The sequence below is a fragment of the Protobothrops mucrosquamatus genome, unplaced genomic scaffold (assembly GCF_001527695.2).
Source record: "Protobothrops mucrosquamatus isolate PMUCROS unplaced genomic scaffold, P.Mucros_1.0 scaffold586, whole genome shotgun sequence".
NCBI lineage: Eukaryota > Metazoa > Chordata > Lepidosauria > Squamata > Viperidae > Protobothrops > Protobothrops mucrosquamatus.
This window is the reverse complement of record NW_015386886.1, coordinates 623488-642981: the sequence shown is the minus strand read 5'-3', so window position 1 is coordinate 642981 and position 19494 is coordinate 623488. Positions and strand designations below refer to the sequence as shown.

At 42.3% G+C, this 19494-nt stretch overlaps 1 protein-coding gene across 1 annotated transcript in view; it reads left to right on the top strand.

The window, feature by feature from the left end:
* Window positions 1-19494, top strand: part of LOC107288773 (arachidonate 5-lipoxygenase) — a 54766-nt gene that overhangs the window by 16323 nt on the left and 18949 nt on the right. The window contains exon 2 of the mRNA XM_015817422.1: window positions 7683-7783. Coding sequence (XP_015672908.1) covers window positions 7683-7783 — 101 coding nt within the window. The remainder of the gene's footprint in view (window positions 1-7682; window positions 7784-19494) is intronic.

Below are 19494 nucleotides of genomic sequence, written 5' to 3'. Positions count from 1 at the left end.
GGTGAGGAAGGAGGAGAACCACCGCATAACGGTGCCTCCCACTCCTAACCCACCGAGACGCCGCAGCATGATACCATGGTCTACAGTATCAAAAGCCGCTGAGAGGTCCAAAAGAACAAGGACAGAGGAATAGCCTCTGTCCCGGGCCCTCCAGAGATCATTAACCAACGCGACCAATGCCGTTTCCGTGCTGTGTCCCAGCCTGAAGCCCGACTGGTATGGGTTTGCAAAAATTATAAACTTCTATTAAAATTTGAAACAGAATAACAAGCAAAAGAATGTATGATAAAGTAGGCTAAACATTTTGGTAATGATATACAAATAGAACAATGGAAAATATGGTCGATAGAACTGAAAATTACACTATACTAGCAGCACTCCCACTCACGTACATTGTGTGGGCTTCACAGCCTGAGTATGCTGGCCAAGGAGTCACTTCAGCCCCTGCATGCTTGTTGCCTTCCCGAAAAATAACACATCCCCCTATAATAAGCCCTCATGGGTCTTTTGGACCAAAAATAAATATAAGACCCAGTCTTATTTTTGGGTACATATGGTATTATCTTATGAGCTGTAAGTCAGTGCTTTTTGTTTTTCCCCTCTACTCTACACTTTTCTTCCTTCCCCTTCTCCTTCCTTATTTTCCCCTTATTTTCTTTTTTTTTCTTGGTTGTATTTGTGTATTTTATATTTTATTTTGATAAACTAATAAAAACTTTGAAACTAAAAAAAAGAACTATTCTTTATGTCTAGTGCATTGGCAACATGGTAGATGGAAGTCATGCCTTCCATCTATTTTCCTCCTTTCTTGCTTTGTTGACATTAGATAATCAGCTCCAGAGAACAGCTGAGGGCAATAGGAAACTAAACACACCCTTTAATGCTTCATGCATAAACACTACAACACTACCTTATTTTGCCTTTCCCCTCTTCTGTTTTCATGATGGTACAGTTGTGCATTTTCTTAGCCATAGAAACGTCAGGTGAAATCACATTACAATAAAATATAACAAAATTTGGACAATTCACTTAAATATGAACCAGCAGTGTGCTGCAGCTGCCAAAAAAAGCCAACACAGTGCTAGGCTGCATTAACAGAGGGATAGAATCAAGATCATGTGAAGTGTGAATACCACTTTATGATGCCTTGGTAAGGCCACACTTGGAATACTGCATCCAGTTTTGGTCATCACGATGTAAAAAAGATGTTGAGAATCTAGAAAGAGTATAGAGAAGAGCAACAAAAATGATTAAAGGCCTGGAGGCTAAAACATATAAAAATGGTTGCTGGAATTGGATATGTCTAGTCTAATGAAAAGAAGGATGAGGGGTGACATGATAGCAGTGTTCTAATATCTCAGGGGTTGCCACAAAGAAGAGGGAGTCAAGCTATTCTCCAAAGCATCTGAAGACAGGACAAGAAGCAATGGATGGAAACTAATCAAAGAGAGAAGCAACCTAGAACTAAGGAGAAACTTCCTGACAGTTAGAACAATTCACAACTGCCTCCAGAAGTTGTGAATGCTCCAACACTGGAAGTTTTTAAGAAGAGACTGGACAACCATTTGTCTGAAATGGTATAGGGTTTCCTGCATGAGCAGGTGGTTGGATTAGAAGACCTCAAAGGTCCCTTCCAACTCTATTTTTGTTACTTTTATTGTTATAAATTTTATTGGGGGCAGAGCCAACTAACATTCCCGAACTTTATGGTGCAAAATTGCATTACGTATTGAAAAAGTGCATTTGTTATTTTTCATTTATAAACGTCATGGCTTCATCTAGGCACTCTGTCTGCTTCATCAGCATGTAAAATTTACATAGCGAATTAAAATGAAGCAAAACAAAAAGACTGAAGTAATAGAGATGTAATTTTCTGAACACAGTACACTAATCCATCACAGTTAAATAACTATTACATAAACTTCCGCAGAGTTTTCTTACAGTTCAGTTCTCTTAACCAGCTGCACTTTTTAATATGTATTTTCTAGGGGACCTAGATATCTATAATGCAGACTTTATAGACCATTTAGCTATAACTGTAACACATTATTTCAGGTTTTATAGAATCTCAGAAGCCCCATTTACTAAGAGCTCTCTCTCTCTTTTTTTTTTTTTTACATCTGAGGATCTTTTGTTTGTTTTATAATTTTATTGTATTATTGAGTCTCAGAGAAGCAAGAAATGTAATGTAATATTTTCCAATTTAAATAAGAAATCCAAATTTCTGTCTAGCCAAACCCAGACTTTGCTGTTTTATTTAACACACATTTTGCTACTGCTTTGTATGCCATCTGTNCCTCCGGATATGGCCCAAGCTCCGTCAGGAACCTCTCAGGGTCCATCAGTCGCCTGGGACGGAACCCTCTAGGTGGTTCCGACACCCTGCGGCGAGGGGGAGCGGTCCGGAAGTCCATCCTTAGGAGAGAGTGATCTGACCATGACAAGGGCTCAATGACTATCTCCCCTAATGCCAGATCATTCTGCCACTGGCCTGAAAGAGCATTTTAAATAAAAGAGCATTTTAAATAAAAATTTTACTACTGGATAGAGACACTATAAATAATGAAGGAAGATACTCCAATAATACAGAAAAAATCAGAAGAGTGATGACCTTGAAACAACACCTGTGCTAAACAAAGAACATTCTGTGTTTTTATAAAAGAAAAAACAAAGATTTTTTTTAACTACATACCTATTATAGAACTTTAGACATACCTATTTAGAGACGGGTTTTTTCTTTTCTTTTTTCTTTTTTTCTCTAATATTTTTGAATTAACAGAAATATTTGGATTAGACTTATGCAGTTGGTGTTTTTTATTTTGCTGGATTACAGTTTAAAGTAGTTGGATTTTAAAAAAACTTGGATTAGCCTAAAGCATTTGGCTCTCTTCTAAACCTGGATTATAGCCTAAAGCAGTTGGCTCCCTTTTAAACTTGGAATATAGCCTAAAGCAGTTGGCTCCCTATTAAACTTGGACTATAGGCTAAAATAGTTGGCTCCTTTTTAAAGTTGGATTTTAGCCTAAAACAGCTGGCTCTTTTTAAAGTTGGATTATAGCCTAAAGCAGTTGGCCTTTTTTTTCTTTCTCTTCTTCCTGTGGATTTACAAAATTTGCCTGATTGAACAATGAGTGCACCAAACCTCACTAAAATTACAAAAAACCCTGCTTCTGCACCCTCTTCTGGAACATCGTCCAGCTAATCAGAGATCTATTGAAGCAATGTTACAATGAGAGAAAGCAAACAACCTTCAAAAAGAGATGCATGCGACCTTACAATTAATGCAAGAAATGATGCAGAAGAATCATCAAGAAACAAAAAACAATCTTGATAAGCTAAACGAACAAATGCTTGACATAAAGACACAATTTGAGGTTCACCAACAAATGATCCTTAAAAATGAACAAAGAATTCAGAAGATGGAAGATCAATCAGAAGATACTGGAGAAAAAAATTGAAGCACTAATGACAGAGAATGAAAGATTTGAACAAGCAAATCAAAACCTAGAAGGAGCGGTGGCTGCTTTGGAAATGGAGAAGGCAGTACACTATTTGAGATTCCAGAACATACCCGAAGATAAAGAGCAAAATATAGCAGAAGTTATTATTAATCTATTAGCAGAGGCCCTAGAAATGGAAAGACCGGAGATGCAGCAAGAAGTGGATGAGATATTTAGAATGAATTCAGGTTACGCAAGGAAACAAAAATTGCCCAGAGAAGTCCATGTAAGATTTATGAAGAAAACAATGAGGGATGAGATATTAAGAAGAGTTAGAGATGATCCATTACAATATAAAGATAAAGAAATAGTAGTGCTGAAACAGATTCCCAAGAGAATAAGGGATACTTGAAGACAATATCATTTCTTGACTACAAAGCTGATTGCAAAAGGAGTAAATTTTAGATTGCTGATGCCAGAAGGGATTTTAATCAATTGGAATAACACAAGATATCGTTTGGACTCAGTGTGGAAGGCACAATATCAACAAGAGGATGGAAAAAGCCAGAAACAGACAGAACAAACAATAGAGGAAACAATTACACAGGTGGAAGAGGAAAAAGAGAAGATGAATCAAAACGATGAGGGAATAGTAAAAGAGCAGAGGATTATGAGATCAACAAGACCTAAATATAAGTAAATCAAAATGGAGAAGGAAAATGGAATTTTTTCAGTGAATATAAATGGATTGGATTCTCCATCAAAAAGGAAAAGAATTTTCAAATAACTAAGGGGAAGATTTTCATCAAGCTGGATTTGAGGGAAGCATACTACCGAGTTCGAATTAGGGAAGGGGATGAATGGAAAACTACGTTCAACTGCCCTTTGGGATGTTATCAATTTCAGGTGATGCCGTTTGGGCTGCAAGGGGTACCTGTTGTATTCATGCAACTGATAAACAACGTCCTACACAAACACCTGTTTAAAAGGGTGTTGGTGTACTCAGATGATATTTTAATCTATCCTGAGACCATGGAAGAGCATGTAAAGCTAATGAGAGTTGTGCTAGAGAAGCTGCTAAAAGCTTGGTTGTATGTGAAGCTATCCAAATGTGACTTCTACAAGACCAATCTAGACTACTTAGTTACCACATCTCCAGGAAGGGGGTAGAAATGGATCCAGGAAAGGTGAAGGCAATCTTAGAATGAGAAGCCTCACAGACCAGAAGGCAACTGCAGAGTTTCCTGAGGTTTGCAAACTTCTTTAGGCAATTCATTCCCACAATTGCACAGATAGCCCTACCCATCAAGAACTTGCTAAAAACAGGGAAGGGGACAAAGCCCAGACCAAGTCAACCCTTGAACTGGACTGTCAAGTGCCAAGTGGCTTTTGAAAAGCAAAAGAGACTTTGCCACTGTGCTGATTTTAAGATACCTGAACCCAGAGGAGCCATTCATGACCCAGGCAGATGCTAGTGACATGGCAGTGGGGGCAGTTTTAATGCAGAGAAATGGAAGTGGAGAGTTTCAACCTTGCACCTATATGTGTCGGAAATCATCTGACACCAAGAGGCAGTGAACTATCTGGGAGAAGGAGGCATATGTTGTCCGCTGGGCCTTCCTCACCTGGAGACAGTTTTCAGAGGGCAGTAAAATCCCGTTCGAAGTTTGGACTGACCACAAGAACTTGAAAGCACTGAAGGCCCCAAGGAAACTGTCCCCTAAGCAGATCCAGTGGGTTCAATACTTCAACTGGTTCAGCTTCACCTTACGTTATTTTGCAACACTGGTGGAATGGATGGACTCCCTGAGAGCCATATTACAGTATGCAATGCACTAGGGAAAACCAGGGAGACCCAGAAAAAGCAAGCTGATTGGAAGAGAGCCCCTCCAAAGGGAGTAAAGAATGGGTGATAAAGTGTACTTGTCCACAAAGTATTTAAACCTAAGACAGTCCTGTAAAAAAGCTGGGTCCTAAGTATTTAGGTCCTTTCTCCATTGTGCGGATTATAAACCCAGTGACAGTAGAGCTACAGGGACTGAGAAGTCTTAGGCAAGTTCACCCAGTGTTTCATTGCAATTTACTAAAGTCTGCTCGAGATTCTAAGCTAAGACCAGCCGGAGGGACCCCTCAGTCTCCGAGCTTTATAAGAGGGGAGGAATATTATGAGATTAAGGACTTCTTGGACTCTAGACACCACATCCTATGCCCCGATTCCTTCTACAAAAACTTTGGCTAAACTCTTTGTGCAAAATGTATATCGTTTTCATAGGGCCCCACAACATATAATACCTTGTGTGGTGGAAGAGCTATCCCGTAATGGATGCAGAATGGGTGGTGGAAAAAGACGTTAAAGCAGCTAGACTAATAAAGAAGTTTCATGCCAGGTACTCTAAAAGATCAAAGTGAAACAGTGGTTTGTAAATGGTAAATTGTTTATGTTTTTGTGTATGTGTGTTCATTCCAGATGTATCATTTTCCTGGGGGTTGGCATGTCAAGAGTTATTCGCTTTTCACCTAGTTTCTCTTTGCTCTCAACTTGACAACAATCGGAAGGAGGGATGGTTGAATTGCATGGGGTGGGAATGGAATGCCAAGAATCCATTTGCAGATCATGAGACCCTGCTCCTCCTTTCAGTTCCACACTGCACAGGTGTTTGAACAGTCCAGGCAGTTCTCATAACAAAAGGAGCATATGTGATTGGATATCACAGTGGACTGAAGGGAACAGCCAAAAGGGGAATTCAAGTTTAATTATTGGACATTTGAGGGGGAAATTCAGAGCTGGTTTTGTTTCTTTTGTACCAATGTAGTGTATTCAATAAAAGTGTTACTTTTGGGAAGAACAGTGTCCCAGGAGTTCCTTTCTTGGATTCGCTAGCTGGACAGTGTTGTGCTGATTCATCTCCGCTCTCCAGGTCAATGGTGATCAGGGAAGAGAGATCCTGACCCTGGTCCTTATGGTGTGGGGTGCTACAGGAATTGGTGCTCTTCCTTCTATTATTTAGCATTACATGAGATAGATGGATGAACTCATCTGTCACCATGGGGTAAAGTATTATCACTATGTTGATGATGTCTAGCTATATATCTCTGCCCCTGGTAAATTAAGTGATACTGTGGGCATCCTATCCTGGTATCTGCTGGCTGTGAGGGTCTGATAAGGAACAACAGCTATTCAGCTTCAGCTGAATCCTGGCAAAACTGAGTGGCTCTGAATATTGGGGACCTCTGGTTTTAGGACTACATCTGTGTAGATGGGGTTGCACTGCCCCAAACAGACCCTGCACACAATCTTGGGTACTCCTGAACTCAGAGTTCCTGCTCAAAGAGCAGATGACAATCATGGCTAGGAGGGCCTTTGCACAACTTTTTATTGGACATCAGTTGTGCCCATTTTTGGATGAAGGGGCACTATTTATAATCACTCATGCCCTGGTCACCTTTCAATTGGATTTTGTTCTACATAGGGCTATTCTTAAAGACTATCTAGAAACTTCAGCTGGTGCAAAATGCAATATTATGAGTGGTTCACTTGTTACACCTCTACTGGGTAAGATGCATTGATTACCAGTTTGTTTCTAGGTCCAGTTCACCAAGTGCTGGTTTTGACCTTTAAAACCCTACATGGCATAGGATTGGATTATTGATGGACTTCCTCTCCCCAGTTTCATCCATCCATCACACCAGATCTAATAGAATGGAAATGTTGTCTAGGAAGCTACATTTAATAGGCTCTAGACAGCAGGCCTTTTCCGGCGTCCCTGTGGTATGGAATCTCCTCCACCCTGAGGCAGGGATGGCTTCATTGCTTTTAAGTTTCTAAGTTATGCCAGCAGGCCTGGGGACCTCAAGAGATGGGTGAACTAGCAAAGTGGCTCCATTATATTAATATTCCTTCATGTATTATTCTTGCTTTAGTTGTTTTTGTAGTTCTTTAATGTCTTTAATATTTGTTGATGATAATTGTTTTAGTTACTTATTGTTTTAGATCTGTTGTATGCTACCCAGAATCAATTGCTTCTGAAATGGTCAGCTATACAAATTAGAGGAATCAATATTGGAATTGTTTTCAATATATTGGTTTGTTTTCACAACCCCCTATAAAATAATTATATTGGCTTGCTCCTAGAACAAGAAGAATACAGAAAATTCATTTCTAGCAACTTGGGAAGGACTCTATTGTCGTCCTTCAAGTTTTAAAAGTATTTATTTTCTCTGTCTCTTTTTTCTGCTTTTCAGGATTTCCTAAGACAATCAAGACACGGGAAAAGCTTTCTGAGTATCTTACCATAGTGATATTTACAAGTTCAGCACAACATGCAGCTGTAAATTTTGGTCAAGTAAGTTTATTTAGATGTAATCATATGGATTATAAACTTTTAAAATGGACAAAAATATAAAATGTAAAAAATGGAAGAAAACATTTTCCTTCTGCAGAAAACACAGGAAAGATAGAATAAAAGGGGTGGATTTCAAACGGCACATTACAATTAATAAATTTATTGGTCACATTGATGCAGAAGAAAAGCAAGAAATATGAAAGGAGAAGAAATAAAATTATCTTTTGATCAGAAACGGGCAACCTGCACAACTGTACCCCACAGCATACAGTCTAATTTGTCCCTGAAACTGGACACAAGTCCAGCCCCCGGTTCAAGTAAGTGACCTTATACCATTTCAGACAAGTAGCTGTCTAGTCTCTTCTTAAAAGCCTCCAGTGATTGAGCACCCACAATTTCTGAAGGCAAACCATTCCACTGGTTAATTGTTCTCATTGTTAGGAAATTTTTGTCCTTAGTTCTAGGTTGCTTCTCTCCTTTGATTAGTTTCCATCTATTGCCTCTTGTCTTGCCTTTTGGTGCTTTGAAAAATATATTGACCCCCTTTCTTTGTGGCAGCCCCTTGAATATTGGAACACTGCTATGATGTCACCCCGGTCCTTCTTTTCACTAGAGTAGACAAACCCAATTCCTGCAACCATTCTTCATATGTTTTAGCCTCCAGCCCTTTAATCATCTTTGTTGCTCTTTTTTTAATTCTTTCCAGAGTCTCAACTTCTTTTTTATATTGTGGTGATCAAAACTGGATGCAGCATACCAAGTGTGGTCTTACCAAGGCCTTATAAAGTGGTACTAATACTTCATGTGATCTTGATTCCATCCCTGTGTTAATGCAGCCTAGGATTGCATTGACTTTTTTGACTACTGAAACAAACTGTTGGCTCATATTTAAGTGATTGTCCACTAGGACTTCAAGATCCCTCTCATAGTTATTGCTGTTGAGCCAGGTTTCACCTAATCTGTACTGTACATTTGTTTTTTCTTGCCTAAGTGTAAAACCTTACTTTTCTTTACATTGAATTTCATTTTGTTAGATAGAATCCAGTGTTCAAGTCTGTTGAGATCCATCTGGATTTTGAGCCTAGAGATCTGAGTGCTGTGCAACGGGATGAACTCTGGTTCCTTGGCCCAGCTCCTGCTCACCTAGCAGTTTAAAAGCATGCAAATGCGAGTTCACTAATAGTACCACATCAGTGGGAAGGTAACAGAGTTCTTTGTCCCTTTGAGATATAGCCAGTTTTATTGAATAAACTACATTGGCACAAAAGAAGCAAAACCAGCTCTAAATTTTCCGCTCAAAGCCTATATAATTAAATTTGAATTCTCCCTTTGGCCATTTTCCATAATCATGGAAAATGACTTCAGATAATGCTGGCTCCCTCAACTAAGAAACAGAGATAGCATCGCATCCTAGAATTGGACATGACTGAACAGGGAAACCTTTACCTTTTTAAATTTTACAATACTGCCTAAAAGTTCCTGTTTCATGGACTACTATAGAATTAGGATAGCATCTTTAGACTAGTGAAGCAAAAGAAGTGAACTTTGCCAGGGACTCTAATCTAAATAATAAATAATAATTCTAAATAATAAAAATGACATTAGGGGAAGCAAATTAAAGATTTGGGGGAGCAGTAATTGAAGAATCACAGTTGGAATGATTCATGTAAGCTACTGAATCTGAGTCCAGTAATCACAATAAAAGCACTCCTGATAGATCTATCTACCCTGTACATGAGCACATCCAAAGAAAAGGAGCCTCTATCTACAGAAGTAAATCTATTGCTGAACTTTTTTTCATTGTTGTAATATTCAATGATTATCTGTTCTCATGGAATCAAAAACTTGGAAGATACTTATATTGTAGTTCAATTTCAGTACAGATTATCACCCAAATTTTGTTTGAAGAATTCAAGAGGAGCAAAAAAACAACAAAAACCCCTCACAACTTCATTTGGCTAGCTGTTCCAATAGTTGACAGTTAATACAGTCAGGACATTTCCTCATATTTTCACATCAATGATTCTGGTCCTGCTCTCTTGGCAATAGAGAATAATGTCAGATGTCCAGCTAGCGAATCCAAGAAAGGAACTCCTGGGACATTGTTCTTCCCCAAAGTAATAGTTTTATTGAATACACTACATTGGCACAAAAGAAGCAAAACCAGCTCTAAATTTCCCACTCAAAAGTCTATATAATTAAACTTGAATTCTCCCTTTGGCCATTCCCCTAAGTCCAGCGGCCCCCAACCTTTTGGGCTCCAGGGACTAGTTCCATGGAGAAAGGTTTTTCTGCGAACCGTAGGGGGGTGGTTTTGCATGCTGCCTGCATACTATGGGTGGGGCTTTGCTTGTTTGCATGGACCAGTTGCTGGCATGCCGTGGACTGGTGCCGGTCCATGGACCGGGGGCTGGGGACTGCTGCCTTAGTCCATTGCATTGTCCAATGAACTACATTCCATTTGTTATGGGAACTGCATGGATTGTTGAAACACCTGCACAGCATGTCCTTGAATGGGGAAGCAGGGCCTCACGATCTGCAGACGGATTCTTGGCATTCCATTCCCACACCAGATATTTCAACCACTCCCCTCCTGACTGTTGTCACGTTGAGAGCAGAGAAGAAACTAGGTGAAAAGCAAATCACTCTTGACAAATAAGTTCATCTCCCACTTTTATCCAACTCCCCTTCAGGAATTTGAAGATGGCATCATATCTTCCCTCTGTAATTTCTTCTGTGGACTAAACATAACTAGGACTTTCAATTATTTCTCACAGGATTACTTTACTAGATCCTTCATCATCTGATATTCTGTACTTGCTCCAAATTGTCATTATCTTTTTTGATAAACTGTGGTGCTCAGAACTGGAGATTTTGCTTCAGGTAAAATTTTAGCAGTTGCATCACACTGTTGGTTCATAACAAAAACTTGCAACAGAAGTCAAGGATAATAAAAAAAGTTTCTTTCAACATATTAATAACAAGAAAAAAGTCAAGGAAACTATAGGTCCACTAAAGAGAGAAGATGGCAAGGAAATTACAGGAAACAAGGAGAAAGCAGAGCTGCTTAACTCATTCTTTGCATCAGTCTTCACGCAAAAAGAAATTGTAGCCCAACATACCAAAAAAACTACTGCAAAAGACAAACTAGAAACAAAAATTAAAATAAGCAAGAAAATGTAAGAGAACACCTATTCAACCTTGATGAATATAAATCACGAGGACACGATAGATTACATCCCAGAGTTCTGAAGAAAATAGCAGATGTTATCTCAGAACCATTGTACCATATCTTTCAAAAATCCTGGAGCACTGGGGAAGTACCTGAGGATTGGAAAAGGGCTGATGTGGTTCCCATCTTCAAGAAAGGGGAAAAAACAGACCCAGGAAACTACAGACCAATCAGTCTAACATCAATACCTCAGAAGATTGTGGAAAAGATAATAAAAAAACAGATCTGCGAACAACTAGAAGCAAATAAAGTTATAACTAGGAGCCAGCATGGGTTTGTTAAAAACAGATCATGCCAAACCAATCTTATTTCATTCTTTGATAAAGTGACAAAATTAGTAGACCAGCAAAATGCTGTGGACTTAGATTTCAGTAAGGCATTTGAGAAAGTAGACCACAACGTACTTCCTGGTAAGCTAGAAAAATGTGGAATAGACAACATCATCACCAGATGGATTTGTAGCTAGCTGACAAACCATACTCAACGACTAGTCCTCAATGGTACTACATCCACATGGAGAGATGTAAGCAGTGGGGTCCCATAATGCTCCATCTTAGGCCCAGTACTCTTCAATATCTTCATAAATAACTTAGATGAGGGAATAGAAGGGGAACTCATCAAGTTTGCAGATGACACTAAACTGGTAGGAATAGCCAACATCCCAAAAAACAAGCTTAGGATCCAAAATACAAAAAGATATTAACAAACCTGAACAATGGGCCCATTCCAAAAAAATAAATTTTAATGTGCAGAAAAGCAGTTTTACATTTAGGCAGGAAAAATCAAAGGTATAAGTACAGATTAGGTGAGATCTATCTCAAAAACAGTAACTGTGAGAGGGAGCTTGGAGTCCTAGTGGATGATGCCTTGACTATGAGCCAGCAGTGTGCAGCAGCAGCCAAAAAAGCTAATACAATCCTGGGCTGTATAAACAGAGGCTTAGAATCAAGATCATGTGAAGTATTAGTACCGCTTTATAAAGTCCTAGTAAGACCACACCTGGAATACTGCAAACAATTTTGGTCACCATACTACAAAAAATATGTTGAGACTTTGGAAAAAGTTGAGAGAAGAGCAACTAAGATGATCAAAGGCCTGGAGACTAAAACATATGAAGAACTGCTACAGGACTTGGGTTTGGCTAGTCTAAAGAAAAGAAGAAACAGGGGTGACATGATAGCTGTATTCCAGTATTTGAGAGGCTGCCATAAAGAAGAGGGGGTCAAATTATTCTCCAAAGCATCACAGGGCAGGACAAGAAATAATGGTTCGAAACTAATCAAAGAAAGAAGCAACCTGGAATTTAGGAGAAACTTTCTAACAGGACAATTAACCAGTGAAATAGCTTGCCTGCAGAAGTCGCAGGTGCTCCATCACTGGAGATTTTAAGAAGAGACTATACAGTCACTTATCTGAAATGGTATAGGTTCTCCTGCTTGAACAGGGGCTGGACTAGAAAACCTCCATGGTCCTTATTCTATTCTATTCTATTCTATTCTATTCTATTCTATTCTATTCTATTCTATTCTATTCTATTTTAGTGTTCAACAAAGACACACAGTTCTTTCCCACTCTATATTTGAACTTCATATTTTTCTAGTTGAAATGTAGAACCTCTCCCTGTTAAATTCCATTCTATGCATTTCGGTCCCTTTTTTATTTAAATATTAGCTATTCCATCCAGCTTTTTGTCATCTGTTGACTTGGTAAGTGTTCTGTTCTGTGTGTTGGTAAGGCATTGAGACGAGGCAGGTGTAACAACAGCTGCTTCTTTATTCAAGCTTCAACAGAACCAACACAAAATGGCATGGATCCCTTTTATACCCTTTTGCAGAGAACAGTGTCAGCCAATAAATGCAACGTATTTCCCCGCTTTGCGTGTGCGCAATAGGCTGGAGACAGCCTGTCTAGCCCGGGCAGCCATGTGGTCTGCCCGGGTCTCTCTGCAGCTTCCTGCACCTGCTTTATGAATCACAGGCCCAGGACATAACACCCCTCCCCTCTTAGTTCAAAAAATATATACACTACTATTTTTAACTACTACAAGGTTACCCTTTTGAGCGTGTTCTTATTTCTAGGGAACCCTTAGGTCTGCCAGCTTACTGACAGGAACCTTACATAATCTTGTAAGAAATTTGGAGGGCCTCTGACCCGCTCCGAGCGTCTTGGAGCTGCTGCAAGTGCCTGGTCTGCAAGTTTGCCTGCCAGGCTCGGCAGACCGGGACTTTGAGGCCCAATTGATACAGGCAAACCCGCATCTTGCTAACTGGCCTGGTCCGGTAAGCCCAACCCTTTGTCCATTTGACTTTGGCTGGCTCTTTCCAGTAAGCCCAGATCAGAGTTCCTTGGTGGGGTGGAATTCCCCAGGTCAGTGAGAGACCCCTGTTGGGAGCATTGTCCCATAGGCACAATGCCAGCAGTAGGAGTGGCATGAAAAGCCAGTTGCGTTCAATGTCCCATGGACCCAGTGCCAGAGTCAGGAGCCACCTCGTTGGCAAAACGCCTATTTGCAATGTGCAAACCCCCACTTTCGCAGAGAGACTGAGATCCACGATCGTGATCGTGGTCCTCCCCCCCCCCCGAGAGCAGAGTCAGGAGCGGAAGGGTGACTAGGTAGTCTCCATCGCAGCTGGTCAATGTGCCGACGCAGCACGCGACTATCTTCCAAGGCCACTTCGTATGACAGTGGCCCAGTGACTTTGCAGAACACTGCTGTCACCCAGAGATGTCCAGGTCCATAGTTTCTTGCCCAAACCAGATCGCTCACCTGTAGTCTCCTCGGTGCCCGCGGCTGTGACACCTGTGAAGCCACCTGGTCTGGGTGCAATCTATCCAGTTTGGTAATGAGACGGCGACCCCAGCAGAGTTCAGCTGGGCTCTTGCCTGTAGCTGTGCAAGGTGTGGTGCGGTGGCAAAGGAGAAAATCAGCTAACCTGTGGTGCCAGCTCCCATGAGTGAGCCTCTTCAAGGCGTCTTTGGTTGTGCGCACCATGCGCTCAACTTGGCTGTTGGAAGCCGGATGAAAGAGTGCTGAAGTAGCATGATGAATCATGTTGGCTTGCCGGAAAGCCTGGAACTCTGAAGAGGTGAATTGAGGCCTGTTGTCGGAGACAAGGACATCCGGCAGCCCATGAGAGGTGAAGATCCCTCTCAGCACCTGGATGGTCCTGGCAGTAGTCGTGGTGGATACTGGAACGACCTCTAGCCATTTAGAGTGACTGTCCACAACAATGAGGAAGAATTGCCCCTGAAAGGGGCCAGCATAATTGATATGAACCCTTGACCAAGGAGCATGTGTGTCCTCCCACCTGTGTACAGGAGCCTGTGGCATTTCAGGCCTGGACTGTTGGCAAACGTGGCACCCCTGGACCTGGGTCTCAATCTCCTTATCAAGCCCAGGCCACCAGAGATAGCTGCATGCAAGCGCCTTCATCCTGACTATTCCCGGATGTCCCTCATGCAGAGACTGCAAGACTCTAGTCCACAATGAGGTTGGGATCACTACCCTGCTACCCCACAGGACACAACCCTTAAAGGTAGATAGCTCATGCTTCCTTTTCCAGAAACTCTGGAAATTGGTGCCAGGACACTTGTCAGGCCATCCTGACAGCACCCAGTTCAACACGCGTGTTAGCGTGTGATCAGTGGCTGTTTCTGCAGCCACATCCCCTGCATTGAGGGTAGACTCAGGCAAATCCTGGATAGCCAGAATGTGGTTAGCTGGAGCAGGATCTGATTCTACAAGCTGTAGAGGCAACCTACTAAGGCCATCTGCATGGCCCATTTCTTTGCCTGGTTTGTGAACCAGGGAGTAGCAGAAAGAAAAATTGACCACCTCAACATTCTAGGAAAAATTATGTGTGGGGTTTGCTTGTTCGTTGTGAACAACCCCAGCAGTGGCTTGTGGTCTGTAAAGACCATGAAGTGGTGACCATACAAAAAGTTATGGAACTTTTTTATGCCAGCCATTATGGCCAAGGCTTCTCTGTCTATCTTTGCATAATTACGCTCAGCAGAAGACAGAGTCCTTAAATAGTAGGCCACAGGAACTTGTGTTCCATTGGCCTTGAGGTGACTTAAGACAGCCTTGTTAGGGAGGAAGGAATGGTAAAAATTTAGAAGCCCAAGGAAGGCTTGAAACTCACTCTTCAACTTGGGACTTGGGGCCTGCTGAATCGCTTTGAGCTTAGATTCAGCAGGATGGATGCCTTTGGCATCTATGCGAAACCCCAGGAATTCAGTGGAAGTTACTCCAATTTTGCATTTTTCCTGCTTAAACTTCAGCCCCGCTTCGCGGAAACGCAGCAAAACGGACCAAAGCCTTTCAGCCAGGTTTTCAATTGATTCCCCTGCAATGAGGACATCATCGGAATATGGACAAACTCCCGGAATGTTATGGAGCATTCGCTCCATCACGCTTTGGAAAATGCCAGGGGCTACGTTAACCCCGAACTGGAGTCTTCTGACTTTGAAAGCTTCCCGGTGCGTTACGATTGTCTGGGCCTCTGCCATTGCATCATCAACCGGTAGCTGTTGATAGGCCTGAGCCAAATCGAGTTTGTCAAAAACTCGGCCTCCTTTGAGTGAGGCCAAAATGTGGCTCACCACAGGCACCGGATAAGAGTGCTGCTGTAATGCTTTGTTTAGCGTGCATTTATAATCTGCACAAATGCGGACTTCCCCGTTGGCCTTGAGTGATGTGACTATGGGTGTTTCCCATGGACTGCTATCCACAGTTTCCAAAATACCTTGCTGTAGCAGTTTATCCAGCTCGGCATTAATCTTTTGCTTAAGCGCAAAAGGCACCCGACGAGGCTTAATCCTAATTGGTGCAATGGAGGGATCTAACCGCAAAGCAATTGGAGGCCCCTTGTACAACCCTAGCTCTGGGCTGAACACATCAGCAAACTCCTTGCAAACTTCCGCAAGGCCTGCCATTTGCAAGCTGTGTAGTCCAGTCACTTGAATCCCAAGTGCCTCGAACCAATCGAGTCCGATTAGACTCATGCGGTCACCCTCAACCACAACAATGTCCAGAAACCCTTCGAATTGCCTACGCTGCACTCTGAGCGTGGCCTCCCCTTTCACACTGATTTGGGAATTCTGGAAGTCTGTTAAGATAAGATTCGATGGCCTGAGTTTTACTCTCTGGCCGCTTCTACAGCAGATCTGCTTGAGGGTGTTCTGGGAAATGATTGACAGAGCTGAACCCGTGTCCAGCTTCATCGTTAAGGGGACCCCCTTTAATTTGACATCAGTACGCAGCTTTTTCTTCAATGGCCGGTGGGCCCCTGTTCTCAAAACGCTTCTGCGGGACGCGCAGAAACCCACCCTATTCTGGCTGGGGACCCTGATACCTTTCCGAGGCAATTCTTCCAATGGACGGTCTTTCTTGTGACCCAAACAAACGGCGGCTATGTGGCCTTGCCGGCCACATGCCCGGCAAGTAGCAGAGTAAAAACGGCAGTCGGAGTGCTTGTGGTGTCCTCCACATCCGAAACACCGAGGGAATAGAACTGCCTTGTCAGCACGCTCTTGGGGCCTTCTCTCTGCTGGCTGCTGCAGACGGTCGACCTCATTTCGGAATCCAGTTCGGATACCTCTCGAGCAACCTCTTGATGGATTGAGCCCGAACTTGTAGTATTCTTGGAAAGCTGCAAGGCCTTAACAGCTCCTCCCACTGCTTCGTCGGCCGTGAACTCCCTTAGCACATCCTGGAAGGAAACATCTTCCCTTGCAAAGATCTTTTGCTGCAGCTCTCGGCTCCTCAAGCCACAAACTAGCCAATCATGTAGCCGTTCTTCTAAGTCTTTGAACTCACAGGGCCTTGCAGCTTGCCGCAGAGCAGCAATAAAGTCCACAGCAGACTCTCCTGGACGTTGGTCCTGCTGCTCAAATGCATGACGCCATGCAATCACTGATAGCTTCGGTTCAAAATGTTCCTTTAACATTTTCTTAAGCTCAGTATAAGCAATGGATTCCAGAGGTGCTGGGGCAACGAGATTTTCAGCAATATCAAATGTCTCTTGCCCACAAACACACAGTAACATTGCGGCTTTGAGCCCATCCTCCCGAACTTGGTTTACCCGAAAGTAGTTTTCTACTCTGGCAACGTATGAACTCCAACGTTCAGGGTGCGCTGTATCGAATTCAGACAAATGCCCTATCTTAGCCATCGTTCCTTCTTGGCGGCCTCGTCAACGCCTCGTGCTGCTCAGGCTTGCAAAAGGGTTCCAGGGCGAATCTTGCCGAGCTCTCCTCCAGTGTTTTTGTACTGGCAGGCAGAGTCGCACAAGTCGGAATGCCGAACTTCGAAGCACTTCGGCCTCCCGTGGTGAGTCAGCCTAATATTCTTTTGTTGTTGTTTCCTTGCAGCATGATCCCACCTTCATCGCCAATGTTCTGTTCTGTGCGTTGGTAAGGCATTGAGACGAGGCAGGTGTAACAACAGTTGCTTCTTTATTCAAGCTTCAACAGAACCAACACAAAATGGCACGGATCCCTTTTATACCCTTTTGCAGGGAACAGCATTAGCCAATAAATACAACGTATTTCCCTGCTTTGCATGTGCACAATAGGCTGGAGACAGCCTGTCTGGCCCGGGCAGCCACATGGTCTGCCCAGGTCTCTCTGCAGCTTCCTGCACCTGCTCTGTCAATCACAGGCCCAGGACATAACAGTAAGTATCCCCTCAATTCCCTCAGCTATAGCAGGGATAAAAATGCTTCCTGGGATCACTTATTTCCCTTTTTAAAAGATTGGAACATTATTTTTTCTCCAATTATCTTATTTCCCCTATACTCCCCTGTACTCCACATTACAAAAAAGATGTTGAGACTTTGGAAAAAGTGCAAAGAAGAGTAACTAAGATGATTAAAGGCCTGGAGACTAAAACATATGAAGAATAGTTGCAGGATTTGGGTTTGGCTAGTCTAGAGCAAAAGAAGGACTAGGGGAGACATGATAGCAATATTCCAGTATTTGAGAGGCTGCCATAAAGAGGAGGAAGTCAATTTGTTTTCCAAAATACCAGAGGGCAGGACAAGACACAATGGATGGAAATCAAGGAGAGAAGCAACCTGGAATTAAGGAGGAAATTCCTAACAGTGAGGACAATTAACCAGTGGAAAAGCTTGCCTTCAGAAGTTATGGAGTTTTTAAGAAGAGACTGGAGAATCATTTGTCTGAGCAGGGGGCTGGACTACAAAACCTCCAAATTCCATTCCAGCTCTATTCTGATTGATCTGTTCTCTGGTCTTGCTATGGCACCTCCCCCACTTTCCTTCTCCACTTGTTCATAATTGGAGACAGGCATGATTTGCACAACCCCCATGGTAGATTATCTCTCCAGGTCGATTGGTAATGAAATTCTGGCTTAAGTCAGTCCAGCCTCAACTTGGGCTTTTAAGTAAACATGATCCTTAACACCATTGGGTTGAGAAAGACATGATTTACTAGAAGCCAAATGAAATACAGTAGTGCAAAGCCAGAATTGAAATTCATGCACCAATTCCCCAAATAAAACTTTTCCTGGCTTAGGCACTTTCCATTGCTGAGCCCATCGTCCAATCAATCTCCAAGAAGATGTTTTTGAAGCAGCCACTCAGATCATAGGCTGGCTCTCAGCTGCATTCTTCTCATAGCGAGGCAACCTTGAAATGCCATCTAGGAGAGGCACCTTCACTTTTGTAACTTTCACTTTCCCCCCCCAAGCATTCACCCTCACCCTCACCCTCCTCCCAGGGTTCATGGCAGACTGTTACCGAACATTAGACATGAGATGGCAGTTCTGACATTTACATTCAGTGGTTCTGAAATTACATTTGCCAGCTCCTTCAAAACCTTGGGATGAAAACTATCTTCAGGTGATTTGTACTCATCCAGGGTGAATAGGTATTCCCTTATTAATGCCTTGCCTATTTTGTCTTGTATACCTGTTCTGTCTCTTTCAGTGCTGCTTTTGATAAATAGCATTTTGGTTCTTTCTTTTGCATAAAAACAGATGCAAAGTAGGAATTTAGTTCTGCTTTCTTCCTGCTATTTGTCACTGTCATCTGCTTCCATTAGTTGGACCTGTCGTTTCCTTGACTTTCCTTACATTGTTCCTTACACAATGAAAGGAATTAGTTTTAATTCATTCTGGGCCTTAACTTTTCTGACTCTCTCCTTGAGCTTTGGGCTGTTTATTGGTATTCTTAATTACGTGTCCCCCTTTCCATTTTTTATATTTGACCTTTTTGTCTCTCAACTTCTCAAAGAGCTCTTTATGCAACCATGCTGGTGTAGCGCTACCTCCTCAGAGGCCGCCAATGCCCAGGCCCTCCCAGCCACATCCCCCCTTGTCCAGCCTTGCGGTAATGTTCTTTAGAGATCGATGAGATGTCTTACAACCGGAACTCATGCAGCATTGATGGGTGGCAGGCTCTTCTTGTTGAAGCAGGACTTTCAGGCACGAACTTAACCGGTCACAATGGTTGAT